Source organism: Peromyscus eremicus, chromosome 17, assembly GCF_949786415.1.
Source record: "Peromyscus eremicus chromosome 17, PerEre_H2_v1, whole genome shotgun sequence".
NCBI lineage: Eukaryota > Metazoa > Chordata > Mammalia > Rodentia > Cricetidae > Peromyscus > Peromyscus eremicus.
The window spans coordinates 52,714,678-52,739,580 of record NC_081433.1 but is presented as its reverse complement, the minus strand read 5'-3'; the positions used below and the strand labels follow the sequence as shown (position 1 = coordinate 52,739,580).

Below are 24,903 nucleotides of genomic sequence, written 5' to 3'. Positions count from 1 at the left end.
TCTTTCTTATTGTCTTTCTTTATTTACTTATTTTGGGTTTTGCTATGGGTAGGGTCTTGCTATGTAGCCAAGGCTGGCCTTGCCTTTAAAATCCTCCTACTTCTATCTTCAAGTGCTGCTGTGTCAGCCCTGTCGGATCAGTGACTTCTAGGACTTCCCTAAGTGAGATTTTGGAAAGTGGGATCTTACAATCTCATTACAGCTTCAGGACCCTTCAGATGCCCTGTGGACACTGAGGCTGCTGGCTGACTTACTCCCTAAGCTGGCTCTGGTGGTCCGTCTACTCTAGTCATACTCCCAAATGTACCATTTGCTGATAATACAGTCTTCATATTGGGCTGCTGTTCTAACTGTCCCCTTCCCTCCGAGTCCCTTCCCCCTTTTGATCTTCTGCTCTGAGCCAGCTCCTCCTAGACTTTCCTTGTGTTCTGTGACTATGTTGCAGCGGCTGTTCTTATATAGAGCTGTATGGGTGATACCACAGTTGTTTGTTTCTGGAGTTGTTTACCCTTTGACTTCAGACAGTTGGTTGCCTGCTATGATTCATATCTGAGCTTGACATGAAGTAGGCTGAGGGCCTAATGTGAGAAAGTGCAAATCAGGCTCACCCGCGAATTGTCATATCTGAAAAGTGGAGCCCATGAAAATCAACACCTGGAGCTCAGACAGGCATGCATCCTGTGTGGAGACACCAGAGGAGGCCCCAGGAGGTGGAGAGTTTCAGGTTTTTGACCCAAAGTTCTGTGCTAGGATTCTGTATTTAGGATACAGGCTGAGCTCAGCAGGGGCGCTAGTCTGAGACAAGGGCTATGTGTGGAGGAGGATTCTGGCAGCGTCTGGTACTTAAGCGACAAACTTCCTTCTGAATCACAGATGTCTGTATAGTTTCTCATCTTGAAAACTGCTTTCAGGAAAAGAAAGAGCTGGGAGGCAGTAAGGCTGGGTGGAAAGAGAGCAGCCATAAGGAATAAGCCCCAAAGGAAACTGTAGGTGCTGGGCTCTGTTATTTGCCCACACACTTTCTCTAGTACGTGCATTAAGATGCCTGTTAACTCTGAGAAAGGAGTGAAATAATTCCTATTACCCGTCACAGAAGAACTGTGAAAATCTCCTGTTCACAGGAAGTCTGATCAGCAACTTGGTGCAGATGAGATTGTTTCTAGCCAGTCTGGCTGTTGCTATCTCTAGTTAAGCCTGTTTCATGCCTGCATGATTGCCATATGGTGTTTGTATACTTTTGCTTTGGGCATTCTTATGGAGAAATGCCAATGGGGCCTGGGGAGAGGGCTCAGTGGTCGAGAGCACTTGCTGCTCTTATGGAAGACCTGAGTTTGGTTCCCAGGTTCCATGTGGGGCACCTCACAACCATCTGTCACACCAGCTTGATGGGATCTGATGATACCCTCTTCTGGCCTCATGTGTGCATAGCCACAGGTACACATGATTACAAATAAAAATGAATCTTTAAAAAAAAGACATGCCTATGTACTTTTTAATGAGAGCTTTCAATGCCACTTTTATATTAAAGAGAACAATGCAAAAATTCAACTTTAATTCGTTACCTGCGATATAAACAAGATTTATTTGTAATGGTGAATCTTTAGTGGTTTGAACGAGAACATGCCTCATGGACTCATGTATTTGAATACCTGGTCCTCAGTTGGTGGAACTGTTTGGGCATTAGGAGGTGTACCCTTGTTGGAGGAGAGTGTCACTAGGGGCCATGCCTGCCTGCAGCTGTGTTCCCTACCGTGTTGATCATGGACTCTAACTCTGTGGAACTGTAAGACCGAAGTAAACTCTTTCTTCTCTAAGTTGCCTTAGTCGTGGTGTCTCATCACAGCAATAGAAAAGTAACTAAGAAACATAATGCCTGTGTCTGGTTCTTGTTCCTCTTCCCTTTTGACAGTAAGATTGACACTGCATTTAGACTCAGAGTGAGTATTTGATTAATGGTCTTATGCAGTTCTCATTTCCAAGTTCCCATTTTTTCAACATAGTATCTTATCTTCACCCCTTAAAGAAGATTTTCATTTTCAAGGCTAATTTTGTTCTGTGTGTCAGAAATCATGGCTTAAGGATGTAGAATTTTCTGCCTAAAGACTCAGGGTCTTTGGGGTCTGTGTATGACAGTAAAATGTCAGAAAAAAGCCCTCCTCTTTCCCGAGGAAGCCTACAGATGCTGCCATGTCCCTATATCCATCCACCAGAGATGGACACTCTCACGTTCTTCTGAGACTCTGGGAATGAAAGTCTCCACCTGCTTCCCAGAGTTTTTCTTCTAAGTCATCTCTCATCTGGCCCTGGTCTTCACTGCCTGGCTGCCTCCATGGTTACTTGAGCTCAGCATGTGGGCCTTGGCCTGAATTGCTTGAAAACAGCAGGGCTTAAAATACATCCGATAATTTATTAGTGTTATGCTTTTCTTTAATGGCTGGAGTTGAGAGGGAATCTGGACAAATACAGCTTTAGCATATTTTAAATGCCAAAGCCATCTAATTATAGAACATGTCATTGAGCTCTACTTGAAGTCTTTAAAATGGAAAAGGTCCAGAAGTTTTAAAAATTATATTAACTTACTTATTTGTGTGTGTGTGGGGGGGGGCTTACATGTGTGCATGGAGGTCAGAAGACGCCTTTGGGAGTCAGTCCTCTGCTTCTGCCTTGTGTGTCCTTTGGATAAACTCAGATTATCATGCTCAGCAGCAAGCTTGCTCACCTCCCCTTGCCCTCTGAGCCATCTTGTTAGCACATTTATAGGACTTTTGAAGAGAAGACACTAACATTTCTGTGATGTTTTTCAGGCTCTTGCTTTTCAGGGTGCTCCACAGAAAGGATCAGTTAGACAGATAACCACGGTACCCTGGGACTCTCAGCATTTAGTCAAGCTGAAAGACCATTCCAAGTCAAAGAGAACGCCTCTCTAATTTGACCAATCGTGAGACTTACTTGCTTGCTATTGAAAACAGTGACATGCGTATTAGCCATAGGGCAGATAGAGTAAGAGAGCTGATGGAAAATTCTAACAGCTGCAGGAGACTTTGTGTGTTCAGGACTAGATCTGAGCTTGTTACAAAACAGATTCTTTAAAGTTTTAAGTTTTGAAATGAATCTATTGTTACAAACAAAGGACGAGGCAGGTGTAAATAAGAAGGAAAATAACCCAAGTGCTGTAGTGTTCAGTGATCCCTGTTCATATGTTGGTGTGTGTTCTTTAAAGTATTTTTTTTTTTTTTTTTGGTTTTTTGAGACAGGGTTTCTCTGTGTAGCTTTGCGCCTTTTCCTGGATCTCGCTCTGTAGACCAGGCTGGCCTCGAACTCACAGAGATCCACCTGCCTCTGCCTCCCGAGTGCTGGGATTAAAGGCGTGCGCCACCACCACCCGGATCTTTAAAGTATTTTTATACACAGTACTCTAAAAATTCATGTAGGATCCATGAGTGAGGGAGAATGGGAGTTCTTTGTCTTGCTTGTGCTCCAGTAAATTTCATCCACTAAGTCTATTTTAGAAAGGTATTCATTGACAAAACATTATTTGTTATCTGTATGCAAGCAAGAAAAAACCCCACACATATAAGTGATCACATTTAAAATATGCCTTAGGTGTAAATATTTTATAAGATGTAGTACAGTTGATAGACTGCTTGTCAAGGGTGTGTAAGCCTTGGGTTTGATCCCCAACATTGCACAAACCTGGCATGCTTGTAAGCCCAGCACTTGGGAAGTAGAGGTAGGAGGATCAGAAGTTCAAAGTCATCATCAGCAATGAAGTGAGTTCCTGGCCTGAGTGAAACCCTGTCTCAAAAATAAAGTAATAAATGGATTGTGAGAAAACCTCAAAGGAGGTATATGAAATGTATCCTAATTAGGGTGACTATTGTGAGGAAACACTATGACCAAAGCAACTTGGGGAAGAAAAGGTTTATTTGGCTAACACATCATGAAAGGAAGTCAGGACAGGGCAGGGACCAGGAGGCAAGAGCTGATACAGAGGCCATGGAGGGTGCTGCTTATTGGCTTGCTCCTCATGGCTTGCTCAGCCTGCTTTCTTATAGAACCCAGGACCACCAGGCCACAAGTGGCCCTATCCACAGTGAGCTGGATCCCCGATCCACCATGAATTAAGAAAATGCCCTACAGGCTTGCCTACAGTGGAGTCTTATGGAGGCATTTTCTCAATTGAGGTTCCTTCCTCTCAAATGGCTTTAGCTTGTGTCAAGTTGTCATATCTAGAGCAAAATGTTAGCAGTAGGTGTGTCATGCACGTAGTGTCTGCAGAATCCAGGAGGTTGTAAGCTGCCCAAGATGGGCACTGGGCACTAAACCCAGGTTCTCTGAAAAAGCAATAAGTGCTTCTTCCTGACCTCTGAGCCACCCCTCCAGCCCTCTTCTATGTCTTTGTAAACAAAATAAATTGTAGGACAGAGTTATCCTGCTGTGTGTGGAGCACCAGAACTTATTAGTCCTGTATAAATGTCCTTTGGCACCTTCTAAATTGCACTTTCTCACAAGTATGGACAGCCTATGTGGAAATCAGAATACATTTAATACTGAACAGCTGATAATCTAAAGTCAGTGTGGTCCCTAAACTTTGTAGCCTGGGTTTGAATTCTTGGCTATATAAACTTGGATGTATATGTTACTTAACAGCACTTGGTCTTTGCACTCTGCTCTATGAAACAGCAACGAGTTTCTGCCTACCTAGTGAGAATGGTGCAGTGCTCAATAAAAAAGCTGTGTGCAAGACCTGGTCATAAACAGTACGTGTAGGAAGTTTTTAATCTGTCCCACCTACCAGCTCCCAAATCACAACATGGAGACTTATTATTAATTATAAAAGCTCAGCCTATAGGTAAGGCTTGTTCCTAAGTAGCTCTTATAACTTAAATTAACCCATTTCTATTAATTTACATGCTGCCATGTGGCTCATGGCTTATTACCTCAGCTCCTACATGTCATGCTTCCTCTCCATCTGGCTGGTGACTTTGCCTTCTTCTTCCTAGCATTCTCTCTGCCTTGAAAATCCTGCCGAGGTATTGGCCATTTAGCTTCTTATTAAACCAATCACAGTGACATATCTTCACGTAGTGTAAAGGATTATCCACAACATTTCCTCTTTTTGTCTAAATAAAAAGAAAAGATTTTAACTCTAACACAATAAAACTACAAACTATAAGAACAATTATCAGAGAAGAATTGCATATACAATGTCCAGTCTATTTGTATTTGGCATATTTGGAGAAAATACTCCATTATTCATTCTATCTTGATGAATCCAAAGCTCTGTATCTAATTTGCTTCTATTATAACTGAGGAAAACTGCAACTATAACTAGTCTTCAACTCCATCAAAGATCCCAGAAGGAGATATTATCTGAGTAAACAGGAAGTGCAGTACAAGCCACTTCCAAACCTACAGAAATGGCAGACATCTGGCTGCCTGGATGATCACCAAGTTTCCTCTGCAACACTGGGACATCCAATCTTCAGCCTACAGGCTTACAATATCTGGCAGATTCTTCTATGAAAAATTTGAAGGACTGTCCCACCTAGTCTTGGCAAAGTTCAGCAGTCACTTTCCTGTGTGTCCTGCTGAATGTCTGACAAACTTTTCTATGAAGCAAGTATTTTGAAGGACTGTCCTGCCTTATCTTGGTAAAGTTCAACAGTCATTTTGTTTTGTGTTCTGCTTGTTGAGTTTGTACAGCATGCTGTCAGCACTCAAGGTAACGGCAGGTTCTAGCCCAAGTGGCTAGTTTTGCCACATTAAAAGCAAAGTCCATATGGAGTTTCTTCAATGCCCATTATCTTCTCTGAAGTAAGTTGGTGCTGCCAGGAGCAGACATGTCTCACTGTCATGAAAAGCTTCAGGTTATTAAACATCTTAAATGTCATATTTTATTGGTCTTTGAAGTGTTTGAAGACCATCTATCTATCTAAGTATATCTGTTTAACCGTGAAAACTCACCTAACACGACTATAAGTTTGATTGTTTTATATTTATATCTATATCCCTATATATCTACTAACCTGCATTCTTTATTATCCTAAATAGTTTATAATAATAACTTTCAAGGACTAGAAATTTACATTACATTGTTAAATGAGCTGCATAGGTACAATATCTTAAACGAGAGTTTACATGTATGTATAGTATGTTCTAACAAAATAATCTTAAATTTGTATCAATATACAAAAATCCATACCAATGTAGAATATTTGAGATTAGTAGTTATTCAAAAATAGATTCAACAATCCACCCTTTTATCTCATTATTTTTATACCATACCTCCCTTTTTTCTCTTCACAAAGAGACCTCTGAATCTAGTCTCCTTTGTTTAGTATTTTTTGACCATGACCTATAACAATTTGTAACCAACCTCCTAAACAATGGCAAACACCCATAGTCCACCAAATGACCAAAAACCACCCACCCCACCTCTTAGGAATGTGGGCATTGTGTTCTCTAGACTGTTTTCTGTTATCCGGGGTTGCTGGTACCTTTAAGGGACCCTAAGAAAATTAGGCTAAAGGTCAAGTCTTGACTAGAATAGTCTGTGAGGCTGGACCATCTCAGCCAGTAGCCTTGAAGCTGTTCTGAATGTAGAACTCTGAGGAAACTGCAAAAGAGGCACTCTGAGAGGCTGGATTACCTGGGCCACCTGTTTTCATTGGTATCTGATCCCCTTGCTCTGAAGATACATAAACTTTTAAAGCTAACCTACATATCTGCATTAATACAAGTATAGACTGTGTGTTGTACACAAGCCAGCCAAAGATAATTTTTAGTTTTATGTTCAAAGAGGTAAAATATGTCGCCTATCTTGTAGTTTTTCTAGATTTATTTCTTTATGTTTGTAGGCAGGATTTTCAGGAGGTCTCCCCCAATCAAACCAGATCCTCTTTAACCTTGAATCAATCCACAGTCTTTCATTTTCTGTGGAAACAAAAGCATAACCTCTTCTCCAATGCAACATATTTTTTGACTTCTATTTTGAAGTTAAGATATTTAAAAAATATATATAGATTAGTTTAATTTTGTAGTTTCCATAATCCAGTGTCTCTCAATAGCTATTGTTTGTTCATCAGCATCAAAAAGTTCAAAGACAACACAATAACATACAGGATCCAGACTCCCTGTGTATTTCCCATCTTTACATGACTTATCCTTTTTTTATTACTTTACTCTTTCTTTAAAGACTTTATTATTTTTAAAATATTTATTTATTTTATGACTATATCCTTTTTCTTTTCTTTTTTTTTTAAACTTTCACATATTGTTAAACACACTGTAAACTGTTTAGAGGTTGTTTTTTTTTTCTGTCTGGACTTGCTTTACTGTGTATCTGTAACCTTTTCTGTCTTCATGAACAAAATCTTTAATAGTCACAAAGCTTAGCTCATGGCGTGCTGGTAGCTCAAGCCTGGAGGCAGTGGCTGAGAGTCGCATCTCTATATCTTGGCCTGCATGAGAGACTTCAGGACTAGGGAACTGTATTTGGCTCTGTTTTTGTATGTTTGAAACCTTTTTTTTTTAAAAAAAAAAACAAGAAACAAAACTTTCTCTCAGGTCTTATGTAGAAATATGTGCCTGGACATTGGACACCATTTGTAGGAAGTCTTTTCCTGTCCTGCCAGCCAGCTCCGAAATCATGGCACAGAGAATTATTATTAATTATGAGAGCTTGGCTGATATCTTAGACTTGTTTCTAACTAGCTCTTCTAACTTAAATTAATCCATTTCTATTCATCTATGTGCTGCTGCGTGGCTCGTGGCTTTTAGCTCTTGTCCTGCATGTCTTCCTTCCTCTGCCTCTGGTTGGCGACTCTGCCTTCTTTTTCCCAGTGTTCTCTCTGCCCCCAAAATCCTGCCTAGCTATTGGCCATTTAGCTTTTTATTAAACCAATCACAGTGACATATCTTCACACAATGTAAAGGAATAATCCACAACTGGCACAGAAATAAAAAAATATAACACATGATGCAGCTAGATTTTCTGTCCCAAAAAAGCAGGACAGACCACATCTCAGTAAAACCTTCCCTTTTCATCAGAGTGCTTAGAGTTCTGAGGTCTGTCTACTTGCTGTTAAGGGCTCATCACATAAAAAAAATCAAGTTGGATTTTTTTTTTTTGCTCCAGATTCTTTGTTATGAATTTCTTCTTTTTATTTACTTCCAAGAAAGATCATGAATCATTGAAAAGACAGCATGAATTCCTGAAACTTGTGCTTCTGTTTAAAGTTTAAGATGCTCATTCCAAAGTAAACTGACATTTTTGTGGTCAGCTCTGAATTGGACTCCATCTATTTTCTTTCATAAACACGATGTCTGAAGTAGTTGAAGGAAATAATGGGAAATAAAATTTGCTTTGTGTTTGAGCCACCAAGGAGGAAAAGCATCATTCTGTGGTTCAGCAGGCTTTTCTTGATTTGCTAAGGATTGTTCATAAGGCTGTATGGGCCATAGCAAACTGAGGAAGGGGCGCCAATGTGATTTGTATGTTATTTCCAAACCCAAAGAGAGAGAGAGAGAGAGAAAAATACATTTTCCCAAAGTAGAACTTTTAAGGAAATTTAAACATGACAGAAATATTTTTCATAACAAGTCTGGGAATGTTGAGTGTTGTTCCTAGGCAAACTCCCACCCCTCTGCCCCACGAAGTCAACCCAAACATATTTGAATTATGAGCAGTTTCTGGTACTTTGTTTGGCTTTTCTGTGATGTCACCAATGGCAATTATCAGCTTCTGATTCATGTGTTCTTTACTCTTTGACACAGCTGGCCCCGGAGACCAAGGCTGTCATCCACTGGATTATGGACATTCCCTTTGTGCTCTCGGCCAATCTGCATGGAGGAGACCTTGTGGCCAATTATCCATATGATGAGACAAGGAGTGGTAGGTAGTCCCCCTCTCCTCTAAACAGCTTAAGGCCTGCAGGTTCAAGTTAAGAGTGACAACATGATTTCTATACTATTCTTTTGATTGTTGTTGTTTTGTTCTTTAAAACAAAATCCTACTCAGCCATCTGAGATGGCTTTGAACTTGCAGTTCTCCTGATTCAGCCTTCCAAGTGCTGGCATTATACTAGGTATGTGCCATTATGTCTCATACTCTATTAGGGAGCCAGCCCACATAAATGCTTGCATTTATAAGCATCTCCTGCTGTTTCACATGGTACTGGCACAGAGAGGTAAGCATCAGAAGAGGCTTGTAATGCTTTTTTCTTTTTTGGGGGTGGGTAGGGGAGGAAAACAGGAACTTACCTAACTCTTAGAGAGGAGAAGGGGAGAAAATGGAAGTCCTAGAATAGTCATTCTCAACCTGTGGGTCATGACTCCTTTGGGGTCCTGTATCAGATATCCTGCATATCAGATATTTACATTCCAATTCATCACAATACCAAAATTACAGTTATGAAGTAGCAACGAAATAATTTTATTTTGTTGGGGGGGGGTCACCACAACATGAGGGTCACAGCCTAAAAAGGCTGAGAATCACTGTAAAGTCAGTCCTAGCCTTCAGTAAAATTGATCACATACAGGCATCAGATAGATTTGTTGTTGGATTTTCTTTCACTCTAGCCCCACATTGGAATGCCATTTTTTTTTTTTAGCCCTTTGTCTCTTTTGGGGGCCTGCCACCCAGCTCCCAAATAAATATACACAGAGGCTTATTCTTTCTCCTGAATGCCTGGCCTTAGCTTGGCTTGTTTCTCACCAGCTTTTCTTATCATTCTCTATTTCTGTATCCTTTCCTTCCTTCTTATTCCATGTCTGGCTGTGTAGTTGGGTGGCTGGCCCCTTCTTTTCTTACTCCTTGATCTTCTCCTCCCAGATTTTTCCTCCTCTTTTATTCTCTCTGCCTGTCAGCCCTGCCTATCCTTTCTCCTGCCTTGCTATTAGCCGTTCAGCTCTTTATTAGATCAATCAGGTGTTTTAGACAGGCACAGTAACACAGCTTCACAGAGTTAAACAAATGCAACATAAAAGAATGCAACACATCATTGTATCATGAAACAAATGTTCCACAGCTTAAATAAATGTAACACATCTTAAATTAATATTTTACAACCTAGATTCATGTACAACATGGCTTATAAAGAGAGGCAGCCTCTGATGCTTCACCCTGGCCATGGGAATCAACACATAGGTGCTCTCACCTTTCTGCCCTTGGGTCCTCTTCTGCTAGTGTCAAAAAAGTGAAGTGCTATTTGAATTTTCTCAATGTGTTCCAGTTAAGCTTTAGCCAAAGCAAGTGAGAGAGAGAAGTTCTCACTTTGATCCCTTCTCAGAGAACTCTGAAGGGTAAGATCTTCATACAGGATCGTAGTTTTAGGGACTGAAAACTCATATTTGAAGAAAGTCGGATTAGACAGCACTGTTAGATACACATTGAGATTCTGTGGTTTGCTGTTAGCTGGACAACTTGTCAGCCAGGTACATTTTATAACACATGAGTGAGAATACAGGGTATCAAAAGAACATCCACAGGGAAAGTTTAGAAACATCTGAAATTAAATGTCTGTGTGCCAATACTTCATAATGCTTATAAAATTGTTGCTGATAAATTTTTAAAATTACTTTTCATTTTTTTTGAGACAGTCTCACATAGCCCAAGTTGGCCCAGAATTCACTGTGTTGCCAAGGATGACCTTGAACTACTGATCGTTCTGCCATTATCCCCTAAATTCTGGTGTCACAGGCACTGTGCCCTACCAGCTAACATCTTAGTAAACTAAACAATTTTATTAATAGAAATATTTCTGTCTTCTCGGGTCCAGCCTACTGTGACCTCATCATCTATTCCTATGAGGCTTTCAATAGAGTATGCACTCGAATCTCTCACCCAAGTACTAACCAGACACCACCCTGCTTAGCCCCTGAGGCAGGGGCATTTAGGGTGGTATGGCCATAGGCCATTCTGTCTAATCTTGATGTTTTAGTGTTAGGGATGAAAGTTGTACACCCTAAACACAAGTTTGATACTTTAGCTTTCATCTTTCCTGAAAACGTTCACCTTTCTAAAAGCTGTGTCAGCAGGAGCTCAACACTCTTCAGAAAACAAGCAGTGTTCTTGGTCGCTGTCTGTTTCTCCCATCTTGTGAATTCGTTTTCTAGGTACTGCTCATGAATACAGTTCCTGCCCTGATGACGCCATTTTCCAAAGCTTGGCCCGAGCGTACTCTTCTTTCAACCCAGTCATGTCCAACCCCAATAGACCTCCCTGTCGTAAGAATGATGATGACAGCAGTTTTGTCGATGGAACAACCAATGGTGGTGCGTGGTACAGTGTACCGGGCGGTGAGTTTCCCTTTTCTCTCTGATTGTGTGAACTCGGCTTCCTTTCAGTACCATGTAGACTCAGAGAGTGATTTCCATCTACAGAATTTTCACTGTTCCTCAGTTGTTACAAAGTAGATGGAACTTACATCTGTCTCAGCAAAATGATTGCTATATATTGTTTTGTTTTTATTGATTTAAAAATTGGGGTGCTGATATCTGAAGGAGTACACTGGGAAAATAGAAACTGAATATTGGTAACTAGCCACTTTTCAGGCTCAGCCTTCTGCAGTAAGAGAGCATCCTTATATTAGGTGATTTTCATTGTAAGCAAATGTGCATTTTAGAGGCTATACTACAGTCTTTAGCAGACCTTGCCGTGGTTTGAATGAGAATGGCCTCCAGAAGCTCATGTATTTGAATACTTGCTTCCCAGTTAATTGATGGGACTGTTGGGACACATCTTCCCGACAGCTGGGACAGCACCTGGGGCCTCCCCTGTACTGCTGCACACTCTGCAGAACTTGTATATGCCGAATTTGCCCAGCCACTAAAAGATGTGTAACCTCGACCAGAGATAAAGAGCAAAATATAAATATAAAGTAATTAATAATTTAAGGAACATTCTTTATGACTCACTTCTCACTTGGTAACAAAACACACACACACACACACACACACACACACACAGAGAGAGAGAGAGAGAGAGAGAGAGAGAGAGAGAGAGAGAGAGAGAGAATTTAAATACTGATTCATTGTGTCCTAAGAAAATGTTCATGTTCATGTTTTCTATTGTACATGTTTTTTCTGTTTTTTTCTTAATGTTTTTATTTTGCAATTGACTTAATTTCACATATCAGCCATGGATTCCCCCATCCTTTCTCCTCCCACCTCCCAAACCTCCCCCCAAATCCACCCCCCCCCCCCCCCCGTTCCCACCTCCTCCAAGGCAAGGTCTCCCCTGGGGAGTCAGCCCAGCCTGGTAGACTCAGCCAAGGCAGGTCCAGTCCCCTCCTCCTTACACCAAGGCTGAGCAAAGTGTCCCAGCATAGGCCCCAAGGCTCCAAAAAGCCAGCTCATGCACCAAGGACAGGTCCCGGCTCCACTGCCTGGGGGCCTCCCAAACAGTTCAAGCTAATCAACTGTCTCACTTATCCAGAGGGCCTGGTCCAGTTCCATGGGGGCTCCTCAGTCATTGTTTCACAGTTCATGCTTTTCCACTAGTTTGGCTATTTGTCCCTGTGCTTTTTCCAATCACGGTCTCAATATCTCTCGTTCATACAATCCCTCCTCTCTCTCTTGCTGATTGGACTCCCAGAGCTCCACCTGGGGCCCACGTGTGGATCTCAGCATCCGCTTCCATCAGACACTGGATGAGAGTTCTATCATGACCGCCATCCGATCACCAGAGCATGTTTCTTCTGTTTTTACTCATATTTTGTATTTGGACAGATAAGATCTGGCACATCTCCCCACCCTCGCCCCCGTAATTTGAGAAGTATGGTCTATGTCAGATTTAGAGTACTTCAAATACATCTGGTGGAGTGTAATATATTTTCACTTTATATTAGAAAGCAATTTTGCACTTTGACTCAAGATACTGGTTTTATTCACAATACAGAGAGTTGGAATAACCTAGAATCACCTGAGAAGAGAGCCTCAATTGAGGGACTATCTAGATCGCATTGGCCCGTGGGCAAGTCTGTGAGGATTGTCTTGATTGTTTATTGATGTGGGAAGATCCAGCCTGTTGTGGGTGGCACTATTCCCAAGACAGGGAGGCCTGAGCTGGGTGAGACAGGAGAACACTAAGTGAGATGCCAGCAGGCGTCAAGGATGGATTCAAATAGGTTTAAAAAAGAATTCTTCAGTGATTTCTTTGGAACAAACTTACTAAGTAAGCAGTGTATCACCTGCATAATATGGACTAATATGTATTAGTAAAGAGCTGATAATACTCAGAGTAAACATAGCAATACATTAGTCAATCATTATGTCCCACAGAAAACATCCAAAGAAAGCTTGGAAGATCTTTAGCTCCCTGTCATCATTTTAATTTCTATTGCTGTGACAAATACCATGACCAAAAACAGCACAGGGGAAGGAGAGTTTATTTGGCTTACAATTCCAGATTGCAGCCCATCATTGTGGGGAGTCTAGGCAGGAGCTTAAGGCATCACTTCTCCAGTCAGAAGCAGAGAGACGCTTCTAGCCTTGGCCAGACGCACTCTGTAAAGGGCCCAGATTATAAGTGACAGGAAAGTCACCTCCATCAGAGAAGGGGGTCATCTTGGGCTGCTCCACTGTTTCTTCGCTGTCTAGAAGGATTGGAGGTATAACCTCCCAAGCCATGTAGCTCTTATCAGCCATTCTCCAGGAAGTGGGTGGGGTGAGAGCAATTGTCAACTCTTAGTCAACTCAACACAACAATTTGAAGGGTGGCACTCTGGCTCCAGGAAAGCAATCTGATGGGCAACAACATCCTCAGTGAATCTGAATCATAATCTAATAAAATTATTCTGAGTATCAAATCTTCTCTGTGGTCTAGTTTGCAGTATAATTAACATTATGTCTAAGACAAAGTAGATATGCCATGTTTATTGAATTAATATATGATATTATATATCATATACTATGATATATCTTATATATCATATACTAGGAGTCCTAATCCTTCAGGAGTACACTTTGATCTTGGTTGGGTTTAGGAAAGAATAGCATGTCATGTCACCTCACTAGACTCTCCCAGTTCCTGCCTCATAGGAAGGCAGCTTAGAGGGATGCCCATTTCTTTCCCAGGTCAAGGAATACAGCATTTCAGCTTGTCTTTCCTGAAGTCTGTTGAGCACTGTGGAATGTGGATGGCATCTGCTTTTGCTCCCACCTACGACACAGATGCTTTAAACTAAATGATCGTTTAAGACACAAGAGTTTGTGCTTTTAAAACAAGAGTCTTCCAAGCATGTTTTCAGTTCTTCATAGGAGGACATTTCCATGTAGGTCATTTCCAGGGTCAGTCTTGGACTGAAGTGCTTAGACGATCAGGACAGCATGTGTAGAGTTATCATCACGGTGTGTACATACTGTCTCTCCCTTTGGTGCTTGGGCAGGAATGCAAGACTTCAATTATCTGAGCAGCAACTGCTTCGAGATCACTGTGGAACTCAGCTGCGAGAAGTTCCCACCTGAAGAGACTCTCAAAAGCTATTGGGAAGACAACAAAAACTCCCTCATCAGCTACCTGGAGCAGGTAAACCCAGTATCTGGCATTGGCTGATAGAGCAGTCTTTAGCCCTGTAGTATATGGGACTCATAAAAGGGGTTTTGTTTCGGGAGGGATCCATCCAAATGGAGATGCCACTGTAGGGAACAAGTGTCTGTAGTGTGTGCATATGTAGGGTGTGCATAGGCCTATGGAATGACCGTGCAGGGAGAGAGAGAAGAAATAGGCGGAACCCACTTTTATAGGTCTGTAGCATGAATCTTAAAAATTCTTATTAATAAAAACAAACCTGGAGCCGGGTATTGGGATGAATGCTGGAAGATCAGAGAAGCAGAACAAGCCACAGCTACCTCACTTTGTCAGTTCCTCAGCTGATCCTGGTCCTCAAACTGGAAGCCTCTGAATCCTCATCCAGAATGAATCTCAGCTGAACTGTGCTGCTCAAAAGCCTAAAAGCTTAACCAGCTCTAGTTCCTGTTTTTCACGCCTCATATACCTTTCTGCTTCCTGCCATCACTTCCTGGGATTAAAGGCATGAGTCACCATGCCTGGCTGTTTTCAGTGTGGCTTTGAACTCACAGAGATCCGGATGGATCTCTGTCTCCTAAGTGATAGGATTAAAGGCGTGTGTGCCACCATTTTCTGGCCTCTATGTCTATCTAGTGGCTGTTCTGTCCTCTGACCTCAGATAAGTTTATTAGGATGCACAATATATTGGGGGACACTATATCACCACATAGGTCCCCACCCCCACCCCCATCCCCTGCACATCCTTTCTATTCCCTTCCCTTAATAAACTCCTATATGGGTTTTGTTGTGCCTCGTGGTAAACAGCGCCGCTTAATATATGACATTGCACTGCTTAATAAATAACATAACTCACCTCTTCAGAAAAAGTATAATTCAAAGCTAAATAAAACATAAATCCATCCTACTGGGAAAGAGGATATTTGTCCTTTCAATGATGTGGACACATCTGATGGTAGAGGTGAACTGAGAACAGAAGGAATGGAGTCATGTGGTGCTGTTTCAGGACAGTTGGAAGGAGAATTTGCTCCCATCTGACATCAGCACTGTGGCCCAGGTTGTGTAGAAATGGGAAGAGGCCTTCATGATAAAAGCACTCACTCAGGCTGCACCATGGGATGCTCCAGCTTAGGAATCAAGGGCTGAGGAAAGCTCATGAAGGCTGCCAGCGGTTCGGTTCTCTGCTGTAATCATTTTCTTGACAATGGTGCTGATTAGGGACTGAACAGCTGGGCCTGAGATCTAAGTGAGGCCTCCATTCCCACCCCCTGCCAAATAGGTGATTAGGTCTCGTTTTGTCGTTTGTACAGAGGACAGCTCCTGTAGAGTTTTAACAGGGATGTTTGCAGGAGCTAGGATTGTAAAGCTAATTAGAGTCAATGGCCGGTTAAGAAAAGCTCCCCATTCAATAGCTTTGGAACAGTCTACTTCTCAAAAATTCTCAAGGAATTTCTCAGACTGCTTGCTTCATAAAGCACTTGAATCAAAATCATCTAAGGATCCTGTTAAATAATGAGTTCCTGCCTTGTCCCGGGCTTACACTTTCTGCATACACTTTCTTCAGCGAATGACTCCAGAACCTGCAGCGTGGTTCTGCAATTTGGGTGAAGGACACTACAGAGGTGTTTAATGTGACTGATACAAATAGACCTTAGAAACCCCAGAGCATCTGCTTTTGTATCCTGGGGAATGTAGATGTCCTGAAGTCTGGGGAGAGATTACCACAGGAGGAGACATGAAAACAGGAGGGGACCAGAGTAGCAAAGCAGCTTCTTCAAGCCACAGTGAAATCTGAGCTTCGTGGTTTTCTTTGCAAAAGACGTAAAATGATAGCAGTTTCCAGTCTAAATTCCCGTCTATGCAGTTATGATGACCTGCGACATTTCTGTTATTTATTGCTATAGCAGGAGTTTTCAAACAGAAAATTTTCTACATCAGAAAAAAAAATAAAGTTTAAAGAATAGTAAAACATTGACATGTCAGAAAAATTATTTATAATTGATATATAAGTAGATGTTTAGAGGCAGGAGGCTTTCTGGGAGTCCAGTGTTGACCAGGACTGACAGGGTACATAGTGAATTCTGTCTAGAGAAAAATAGAAGGGCTCAATGTCATCTTCAGCTTGAGGTTAGAGAGACAGCCAGCAGTTAAGAGCACTTGCTGCTCTTACAGACGACCCAGGTTCAGTACCCACATGGCAGCTCACAACTGCAAAAATTCACACACACACACACACACACACACACACACACACACACACACACACTGAATAGGTCTAAGATGGGGAAAGGTGTTTATTATTTAAATATGTATTTCACTGCATACTCTATGAGTCCTAAGTGGTTGGTACAAACAGAAAAAGTCATAAACTTTAACTCAGCATATTGTTATGTTCAGATGGTGAGGACCTCCAAAAGACCACCATAGAGACCAAATCCCACATGTAAAAGCAAAGAGCCTTTATTTTAAACTCGAAGCTTGGTCTCTCTGTCCGACTCAGCCCCAAGCCTGGGCAGGGTGGGGTTTTTGTCATAGCAAAGGTTGGGGTGAGGGGATTTCTAGGGTTCAGGACCCTGATTGGCTGACATTTGTCCAGATGCTGGGAATGTTTGGAATGTCAGGTACTTCCCCTTAGATGCAGGTCCTCTCCAGGTGGGGTCAGCTCATGGCTTCTCCTGGATCCAGGTGTTGCCAGCCAGTAAGCCTGTCACAGAAGCTGTGTCTGGGCCTCTAAGTCTGTCATGGCAGCTGTGGGGTCAAGCTGTTTTGGAACCCCCCCTCCCCCATATCTGTGCCGAACACAGACTTAATCACATGTGTTTGTGGTGATTGCACGACTTACTTTTCAATGATAAGGGAATTTAAGAGTTTCATTTTTTTGAAGCTTCACAAAAATCTGTAATGTCAAAATGACAGTATCTCAAGATGGACAAAGTGCTTCTGGGCAAGCAATTCCTCTTTTACAAACTAGGGTTGTTTTGAATTTTGTTCATCAGTCCTCAACAGAAATCCCTCAGCCCAGCTAGGAAGTTTCCGATTTGTGATGTGTCTGCTTTACGTGATCTGTGTAGATATTCTTCTCTGCTGTCTGTTTGTCTGTCTGATCAGGAATGACTCGCTCTCCTTTCCATTCAGAAACCTAATCCTTTATGCTTCCTGGCTCCAAGTGAATGGTTTTCAGTATTTCAGTTTTGGTTGGCTGGTTCAGAAACAAACAAACAAACAAACAAACAACAACAAAAAAGTAAGAGATTCTCTAGGCCCTAAACAAAAATTTAAGATGTATTTATTCTCCTCTCGCTGAACTAGTCTCCATCAAAACGGTCATTCATTGTTTCTGACATACACAGCTTTAAAAGAAAAGTTAGAAATTATCCTTAGAGGGAAAAAAATTACATACTATTTTTTAGAGCTTCAGAGATTAAAATAATGCAAAAAATTATTACAGAGAACCAGGGCATCTCACTGGAAAAGCGTGCGTCACCTGCCAAGTTTACTCCTCAATAATTAATAAAGGGATGCCTGGGATTTATTCTGTGCTCTGTAGAGAAATACATAGCTATCTCAGGAACAAAAGGAATTTCACTTTACAAGGTCTCGTGTATCCCAGGCTGGCCTTTGAACTCCATTTGTAGCTGAAGATGACCTAAGCTGGTCTTTCCGCCTCCATCTCTCTCCACCTGGGATTACAGGTGTGTACTCTGTGCCCAATTTATACAGTGTTGGGGACTGAACCTGGGGTTTCAGATTTTAAGGTATCAAATATAATTAAGGGATTACATTTGAAACCCTAGAAGGTCTGCTGCCTACAGGTTTGAATTGGTCTGGGAATATGGCAGTTGGTAAAATATCCATTGGGTAAACATGATACCCAGACAGACAAGATGATCCCCAGCGCTCACTGTAGCCAACAGGTGAGAAATTCTGTCTCAAAATGTAAGGTGAAACATGGCAGAGAAAGACACCCGACGTGAACCTCTAGTCTCCACAGGCGCGTGCGTCTGCACACATGCATCTGTATGTGTACACGAGAATACAGGCCTAGGTAAGTCATCTTATAAAGATTATAAAAGATGTTTTGTAGCTCAGATGGCAGTAATTAATTGCTGACTTAATTAAGAGGGATTATTCTCACTAGAAGCCCTTTCCTTTCCATCCTTAATTGCTATCCAGTTTTCAGTCTTTGAGTTCCCTGATCTATCACGCCCTAGTTTTGAGTCAAAACTGTATTGTTAATGAGCTTGATGCAAAGGTAGGCACAGCGCACATCTTTTCTTCCAGCTCAGCTAGCATTAAAGGATGTGGTACACTTGTCAACTAACTAGCACTATACAAGGTTTCTATAGACGACCTTGTTTGCAAAAGAGACACTGTACTGAAATATGCGGAGGCTAAAATGTCACAGATCCAACAGGCTTTCTTGTTGTTCAGAATGTCCTTCAAAATCTTTGTGTGACGCAGAACATGACATCCATTCTCAGAAGGTGACTTCTCCTTTGTTTGAGAAAAAGCCCAGAAAAGAATGCACACAAACATTCACTGGCGGTTTGTGCCTGTTCCGTTTCTTAAACAATGAGGATCTACGATGTATTCCTAGAAAACAAGGAGCGGCCTGACATGTAACCCATTTTAAAGCCATTTCGATTATAAATTTTTTGGCTGTTTTGGACCTTCACAGATACACCGAGGAGTTAAAGGATTTGTCCGCGATCTTCAAGGTAACCCGATTGCCAACGCAACCATCTCCGTGGATGGGATAGACCACGATGTCACTTCGGGTGGGTATTTTTTTTTTTTATTTTTATTTTGCCTTGATCTGGAGGCAAGTACTATGAAAATGAACATAACAATTATCATAATTATAATTACATACTAATTCTAAGCATAGCAGTTAATTGCCTCATCTGCCTTTTCACCGACTCGGGGGGGCCCCCAATTCCATGTTGTTCTGTGGGACCCAGGAAGTCTGCAGCATGCGGAAATCTCGAGCCAGCAGATGGCGCCCTTTCCCCAGAGCGGGGCAGTAGCCGAGCGGCCCTGCCCTGTTGGGAGCTGTGGAGGTTAAACTCCCAGCGTTTGGGGTGTCTGAGTATCCCGTATGCATTTCCATTTAAGCTCATTTTACTTTATCACCCACTGGAATCCTTCAACAAGATAACAAAGACAGGAAGAGGAACACTCTTCTCGGTCCTTAGAATTATTTAACCTCCCCCCCCCCCCCCCGCAAAGCCCCATTGTCCTATAAAATTCATTTATACATTTATTCAACAATATTCATCACTATCCCACCAAGTCTCACAATGCTTCTCCAGCCAGCATTCTGGAAGCCATGCCAGGATCCCACTCCCCTGCACCCGTAGCAAGGGTGGGGCCCAAGCCTGATTGATGCCCTCTGGCCATACCATAGCTGTTCTGTTAACTCCAAAAATACTATTTTCTCTGCATTCCACGATGCAAAAATGTGGGGGACATCTAATCTGAGGAATAAGTCTTAGAAAGGAATGAGACGGAGGATTTGTAAGCGTTGCAGCTCTGATGGGAAAGTTTTCCCCCAATAAAGTGTTGCATCTCTGGAGGGAAATCCCCAACCCAGGTGTCACAGCTCTGAGGGGAGAGGTTTTCCCTATGTAAGTGTCACAGCTCTGAAGGGAAGGGGACCCTGGTAGTCGGGAGCCAAGTCACACCTCCTGACAAATCTAACACAAGACATTTATTGGGAGAGACACAGGAGGGGGACTGCCTCTGCTGGGGGGGGGGTGAGAAGCAGCAGGGAACTGAGCAGGAGACAGGCTTATCTAGGGTTTCTTGGGGAGGAATTTTCCAGGGTGGAGATTTCCAGGGACTTGAAGGCCAGGGATTGGCGGAATTTTGAGCCCAGGGATTGGTGGGTTTTCAAACCTGGAGGTGAGCTTGGATCTTTTATCCTACAGTTTGGGCTGTAGCAATATTGCCTCTTTGAAGCTAAAGGCATACAAAGGAATTAGAAATGAACCCTAACATAGAAAGTGAAGTGTGTTGTCCTGGACGCCCAGAGATGCTTCAAGAGGGAGAGAGAGGGATCAAGGCTGCCCAGTAAGATTGCCCTTGTGAGTGAATCATTGGATTTGGCAGTGTGGAGACTCTTGACCAAATCTCTATCAACAGTGAGGTGTGTGGGTAGAGTTGGGAAGACTAGGGAAAGGGCCTTGAGTGGTGGAAAATATTGACATTTTAGTGAAATTTTGCTATAAAGCACAAATGATAAATGCATTACTAACAGAAGGGAGATGTTGGGCATGCAGGATGATAGGGATTTAGTGGTTTTTTTTTCTGGCTGCTTTTTTTTTTTAATGATAAAATAACTTGTACAGCACCAACTGAGAGGGAGGGTGAGGGGGATATTTTAGAGGCAGAGGCGAAATGGAGAGCATACTGCCCAGTAGGACCTTTGTTACTCAAAGTGTGGACCCCTTAGAGGCTTCAGCATCACCCTAGGGGTTAGGAATGCAGACTCCAAGGCCTCACCTCCGAGCTAGTCAATCAGATCTTGTGTTTTCTCAACTTCCCTGTTTGATTGACATGCACCTGAGCATGAGAAGAACTGACGCAGACAATGGGAGACTGATGGGTCCAGGAGGCATGGAAGAAAGCTACCACCATCTACCTGAGCAAGGATGGTGCTTAGGGACTGGAAATTGGTCACCCTCCGTGTTTGCCCAAGCTTCTTACAGCTGTATTGGTGTAAGCAGAGTACAGAGTGGAAAATATCCAAGGCTGATAGTTTGCCGTGGGTCTTAGATCAAGGGAGAAAGACAGATGGGTTAAGATCCATGCATGAGCTCAATGTCAGTGGCTATGGGACCCAGTCTAGATTTAGAAGAAACCTGGGGGAGTGAATGAGATCGAATCATAGCTCTGCTTAAGAATTCCAGACCTAGTTCCCGAAAGGCACGGCAGACCAATGTCTTGTAAATCTTTCAAACTTGAAATTACTAACAAGGACCTGAGGGATTCTAATGAGGTCATCTTGGGGCTGTGCTTTGTGAAATATTGATCTAGAAGATTCTTGGGACCTGAGCTCTTTACCTGGTAAGAATGAAAATATGGTGCCCAGGTGGTACTTAACTATTTGGAGATTTTATGCTTCTTCTTACCCATGGCACTTCTGATGTGACCAGAAGATTCATATTTGATGAGGCTTATTAAATATTTAGCATGGGTGCCTCTGGTCCAGCTCTAGGACAGGAGGTTGGTGGGAAGACGTTTGCACTCTTTCCCCTAGAATTTCACCAGGGACTTGCTGAAAGTCAGCCAAGCTAACAACGTTGGTGTAACTACCAACGTCCTTAGTTCGTGTGACCACCCTTTCGCACATGTGCCTGGCTTTGATGTTCTGTTCCCTCCCCGCAGCTAAGGATGGGGACTACTGGCGATTGCTTGCGCCTGGAAACTATAAACTTACAGCCTCAGCTCCTGGGTACCTGGCAATAACGAAGAAAGTGGCAGTTCCCTTCAGCCCTGCTGTTGGGGTAAGTAGTCATGAGAATAGCTGAGAATATAGTCATCATTAATCTAATGAGAACCCAGCACTGTCAAACATATTTAAGAACTTTATATCTAATCTCCACTCTAGCCCTACAAGGTAGGCGCCATTATTACCCCCATTTAACAGATGAGAAAGCTGAGGCCTAATAAGGTTGGGTGACTTCATCATGGTCTCTGACTTCTTGAAGAGTTTCATAAGAACACAAAACAATACTTAAAATGTTAATTTTAATTGTTTAACTTCAATTTCAATATAAATGAGATTCTGTTCTGAGTATCTTTCTATCTGTAGCATCTGCATGGTGTCTCACTCTATATATATTAGAAAAATGCCAGTAAGATAATCTTAGGCATTATCTAGCATCTATTAGGAATACATGATGAGGATTGGGGAGATAATTCAGCAGGAATGCACTTGCTCTCTATGTGTGAGCACCAGAGCTGCATCTCCAAACTCCAGAGAGTGTCCCACAGACATGTCAGCTACCTGGAATCCATGCCCCTCCCCCCTCCAAACACTTGTTTTTGCAAACAAAAGATCTTGAGTTTTAAAAACGGTTTATTAAATTTGATTGTGTGTATATGCACATGAGGCTGTGGACTGTGAAAGGCAGGAAGCAGAGTTGATCAGTGAAAGCTGGAAACCAGGTAGCTCTAGGCATAGGCTGGGAAAGATTCAACTCTTATCCTCCATAGTTTTTCAAATAGTCCAAGGGTGTAATGAGTGTGGTCTTACACCCAAATAACTTCAAACACTTAGTTCCAAGTAGGTTGGGAAATGGAGGAGGACTGGGTGGAGACAGTGACCAGATCAGCATTCTATGTGTGCAGGTTCTCCATAGACTGGAAGGAGCCCGGCCCCCTCTGCCCCCTCTGTTCAACGGGATAGCAGTTTCGTTTTGTGTTTTTGAGGGTCTCTTTAACAAAGTCATCATCTGAAAAACAGCACTTTGTAGACAAGTCACCAGCACACTGAGCTGTTCAAACCCCAACCAGGACAACATTCAAGGCTAACAGGCAGAGCTCATGGGATAAAGGACTCCCCTCAAGGGGAAGAGGATGGGTATGGGATTCATGAAACTGTAGCTGTTTTGAAGTCATTGGATTTAAGCACATACCAACTAGAACTGATTTCTGAATTTTGTTCCTATAAAAGCATGTTTAGTAAAGATTAAAACAAAAACAAAAACAAAAACAAAAACAAAAAACAAAACCTCCTTTAATTCGGGTGGTTAGATTGAATTTATTCCACTGTATAAGCTATAAACTGCCTATTTAATTATATAAGTGATTTGATGGCACTCTGTTATGGTTTTCCTTTTCAGGTTGACTTTGAGCTCGAGTCTTTCTCTGAAAGAAAAGAGGAGGAGAAGGAAGAGTTGATGGAGTGGTGGAAAATGATGTCAGAGACTTTAAATTTTTAAGAATTTAGGCTTCAAACTAATTGCTTTAATCTATCTATATAACGTAGTAAGATGCAACGTGGCTCTTTTATTTTAGATCGTGTAGTTACTATTTAATACTGATTTGTTTTCAGTCATTTGAGTAGTAATTGAGATTACTTAAATATACGCAGACATAAACGTAAGGTCTTCATCTACTTCATTCTCTAACTGGCATTCGCTTCTCCACATAGCTTTAAAAAAAATAGCTCTTTTAATGTAACTGGTGACAATGTCCCCTAATGGATGCCATGAAAAAGCCAACAGATGTAGCCTGGAGTTGTGAGCACTGTATTGCCAGAATTGCATAGTTCTGTATAAGTTGTCCTTTGTCCCTCGTGCTGATTCACTTGTCTAAGCATGATCCTGTTAATGCACTACCGCTGGGAAGAAAATGTATGTATTTCATAGTGGCTTTGAACAGAGTGAAAAACCTACTTCCGGCTTGTACTTTAAAGAGTGGTATTGTTTCATTAGTCAGCCTGTTAATGCCACTTCAGAGTTTGGGGTTTTGTCTTGATTGCAGATTGGCCCAGAATTGCATTCTGAATGAATAAAGGTTTAAAAAAAAATACCATGGTGTTCATTTTCATCTAGTACTGCGGTTTTGTGGTTAAAAAAAAAAATATTTTCTTCACACTGGCTTCTTGTTTGTTTAACTTTTACCTTGAAAAAAATTCACACCAAGCGGTGTGTAGGCTTTGAGTGCATTATTGTGTTGAGCGAAAGGTTCAGGTTCCATGGAGTTTAACAAAAAAGATTTTACTTTTATATTTAATTATGTCTATACGTATGTGTCTCTGTGTGGGTTTGTGCACCTGAGTGGCTTACAACAGCGAGAAGAGGCTACAGATTCCCTGGTGCTAGAGTTATAGGTGGTGGTTGGCCTCCCAACACAGGTGCTGAGAAACGACTCTGCTTCTCCCGAGAGCAATAAGCACTCTTAACTGCTGAGCTATGGCTTGAGCTCGCTGATTCTATGGATCTTAATGGGTCAGTTGTGGACACAGACTTTGAATAGACATATATACCGTTATTGTGTAATTGTGGGTTGTGATGAGGAAGATGAAAGAATGTGAAGAGAAGGAATGGTAGAGCATCTTAGAGAGACTGGATGAAAGGAGTCAGTGCTGGCCTCTTAATGCACACAAACCCGCACTTACGGTATGTGAGAGCATGTGTGTGGTGCTGCTGGTGGTTGTGGTGTGCTTGGCTAATGCTCCAGGTAGAAGTTGTGTTAAAATAACAGCAACTAGTATGGTAATAACAGTTAGTGGCTTAAATAAAGGGAAAGTGTGCTTAATGCTTATCAAACAGTTCTGATAAGCAGAAGCAAAAACACTTCTGAGCAGAAGACAAAAATGAGGTGGCTCTTCTCCACACTGTCTAAGACCATAGTCCATGGCT

At 42.0% G+C, this 24,903-nt stretch overlaps 1 protein-coding gene across 1 annotated transcript in view; it reads left to right on the top strand.

Annotated features, from left to right (window-relative positions):
- The window catches only part of Cpe (carboxypeptidase E), a 101,811-nt gene extending 77,741 nt beyond the window's left edge, over positions 1-24,070 (top strand). Inside the window, exons 4-9 of the mRNA XM_059244790.1 lie at positions 8,779-8,896; positions 11,119-11,301; positions 14,391-14,530; positions 19,209-19,308; positions 21,920-22,038; positions 23,380-24,070. Coding sequence (XP_059100773.1) covers positions 8,779-8,896; positions 11,119-11,301; positions 14,391-14,530; positions 19,209-19,308; positions 21,920-22,038; positions 23,380-23,478 — 759 coding nt within the window. The 3' untranslated portion in view covers positions 23,479-24,070. The remainder of the gene's footprint in view (positions 1-8,778; positions 8,897-11,118; positions 11,302-14,390; positions 14,531-19,208; positions 19,309-21,919; positions 22,039-23,379) is intronic.
- The last annotated feature ends 833 nt before the right edge of the window (positions 24,071-24,903 follow it).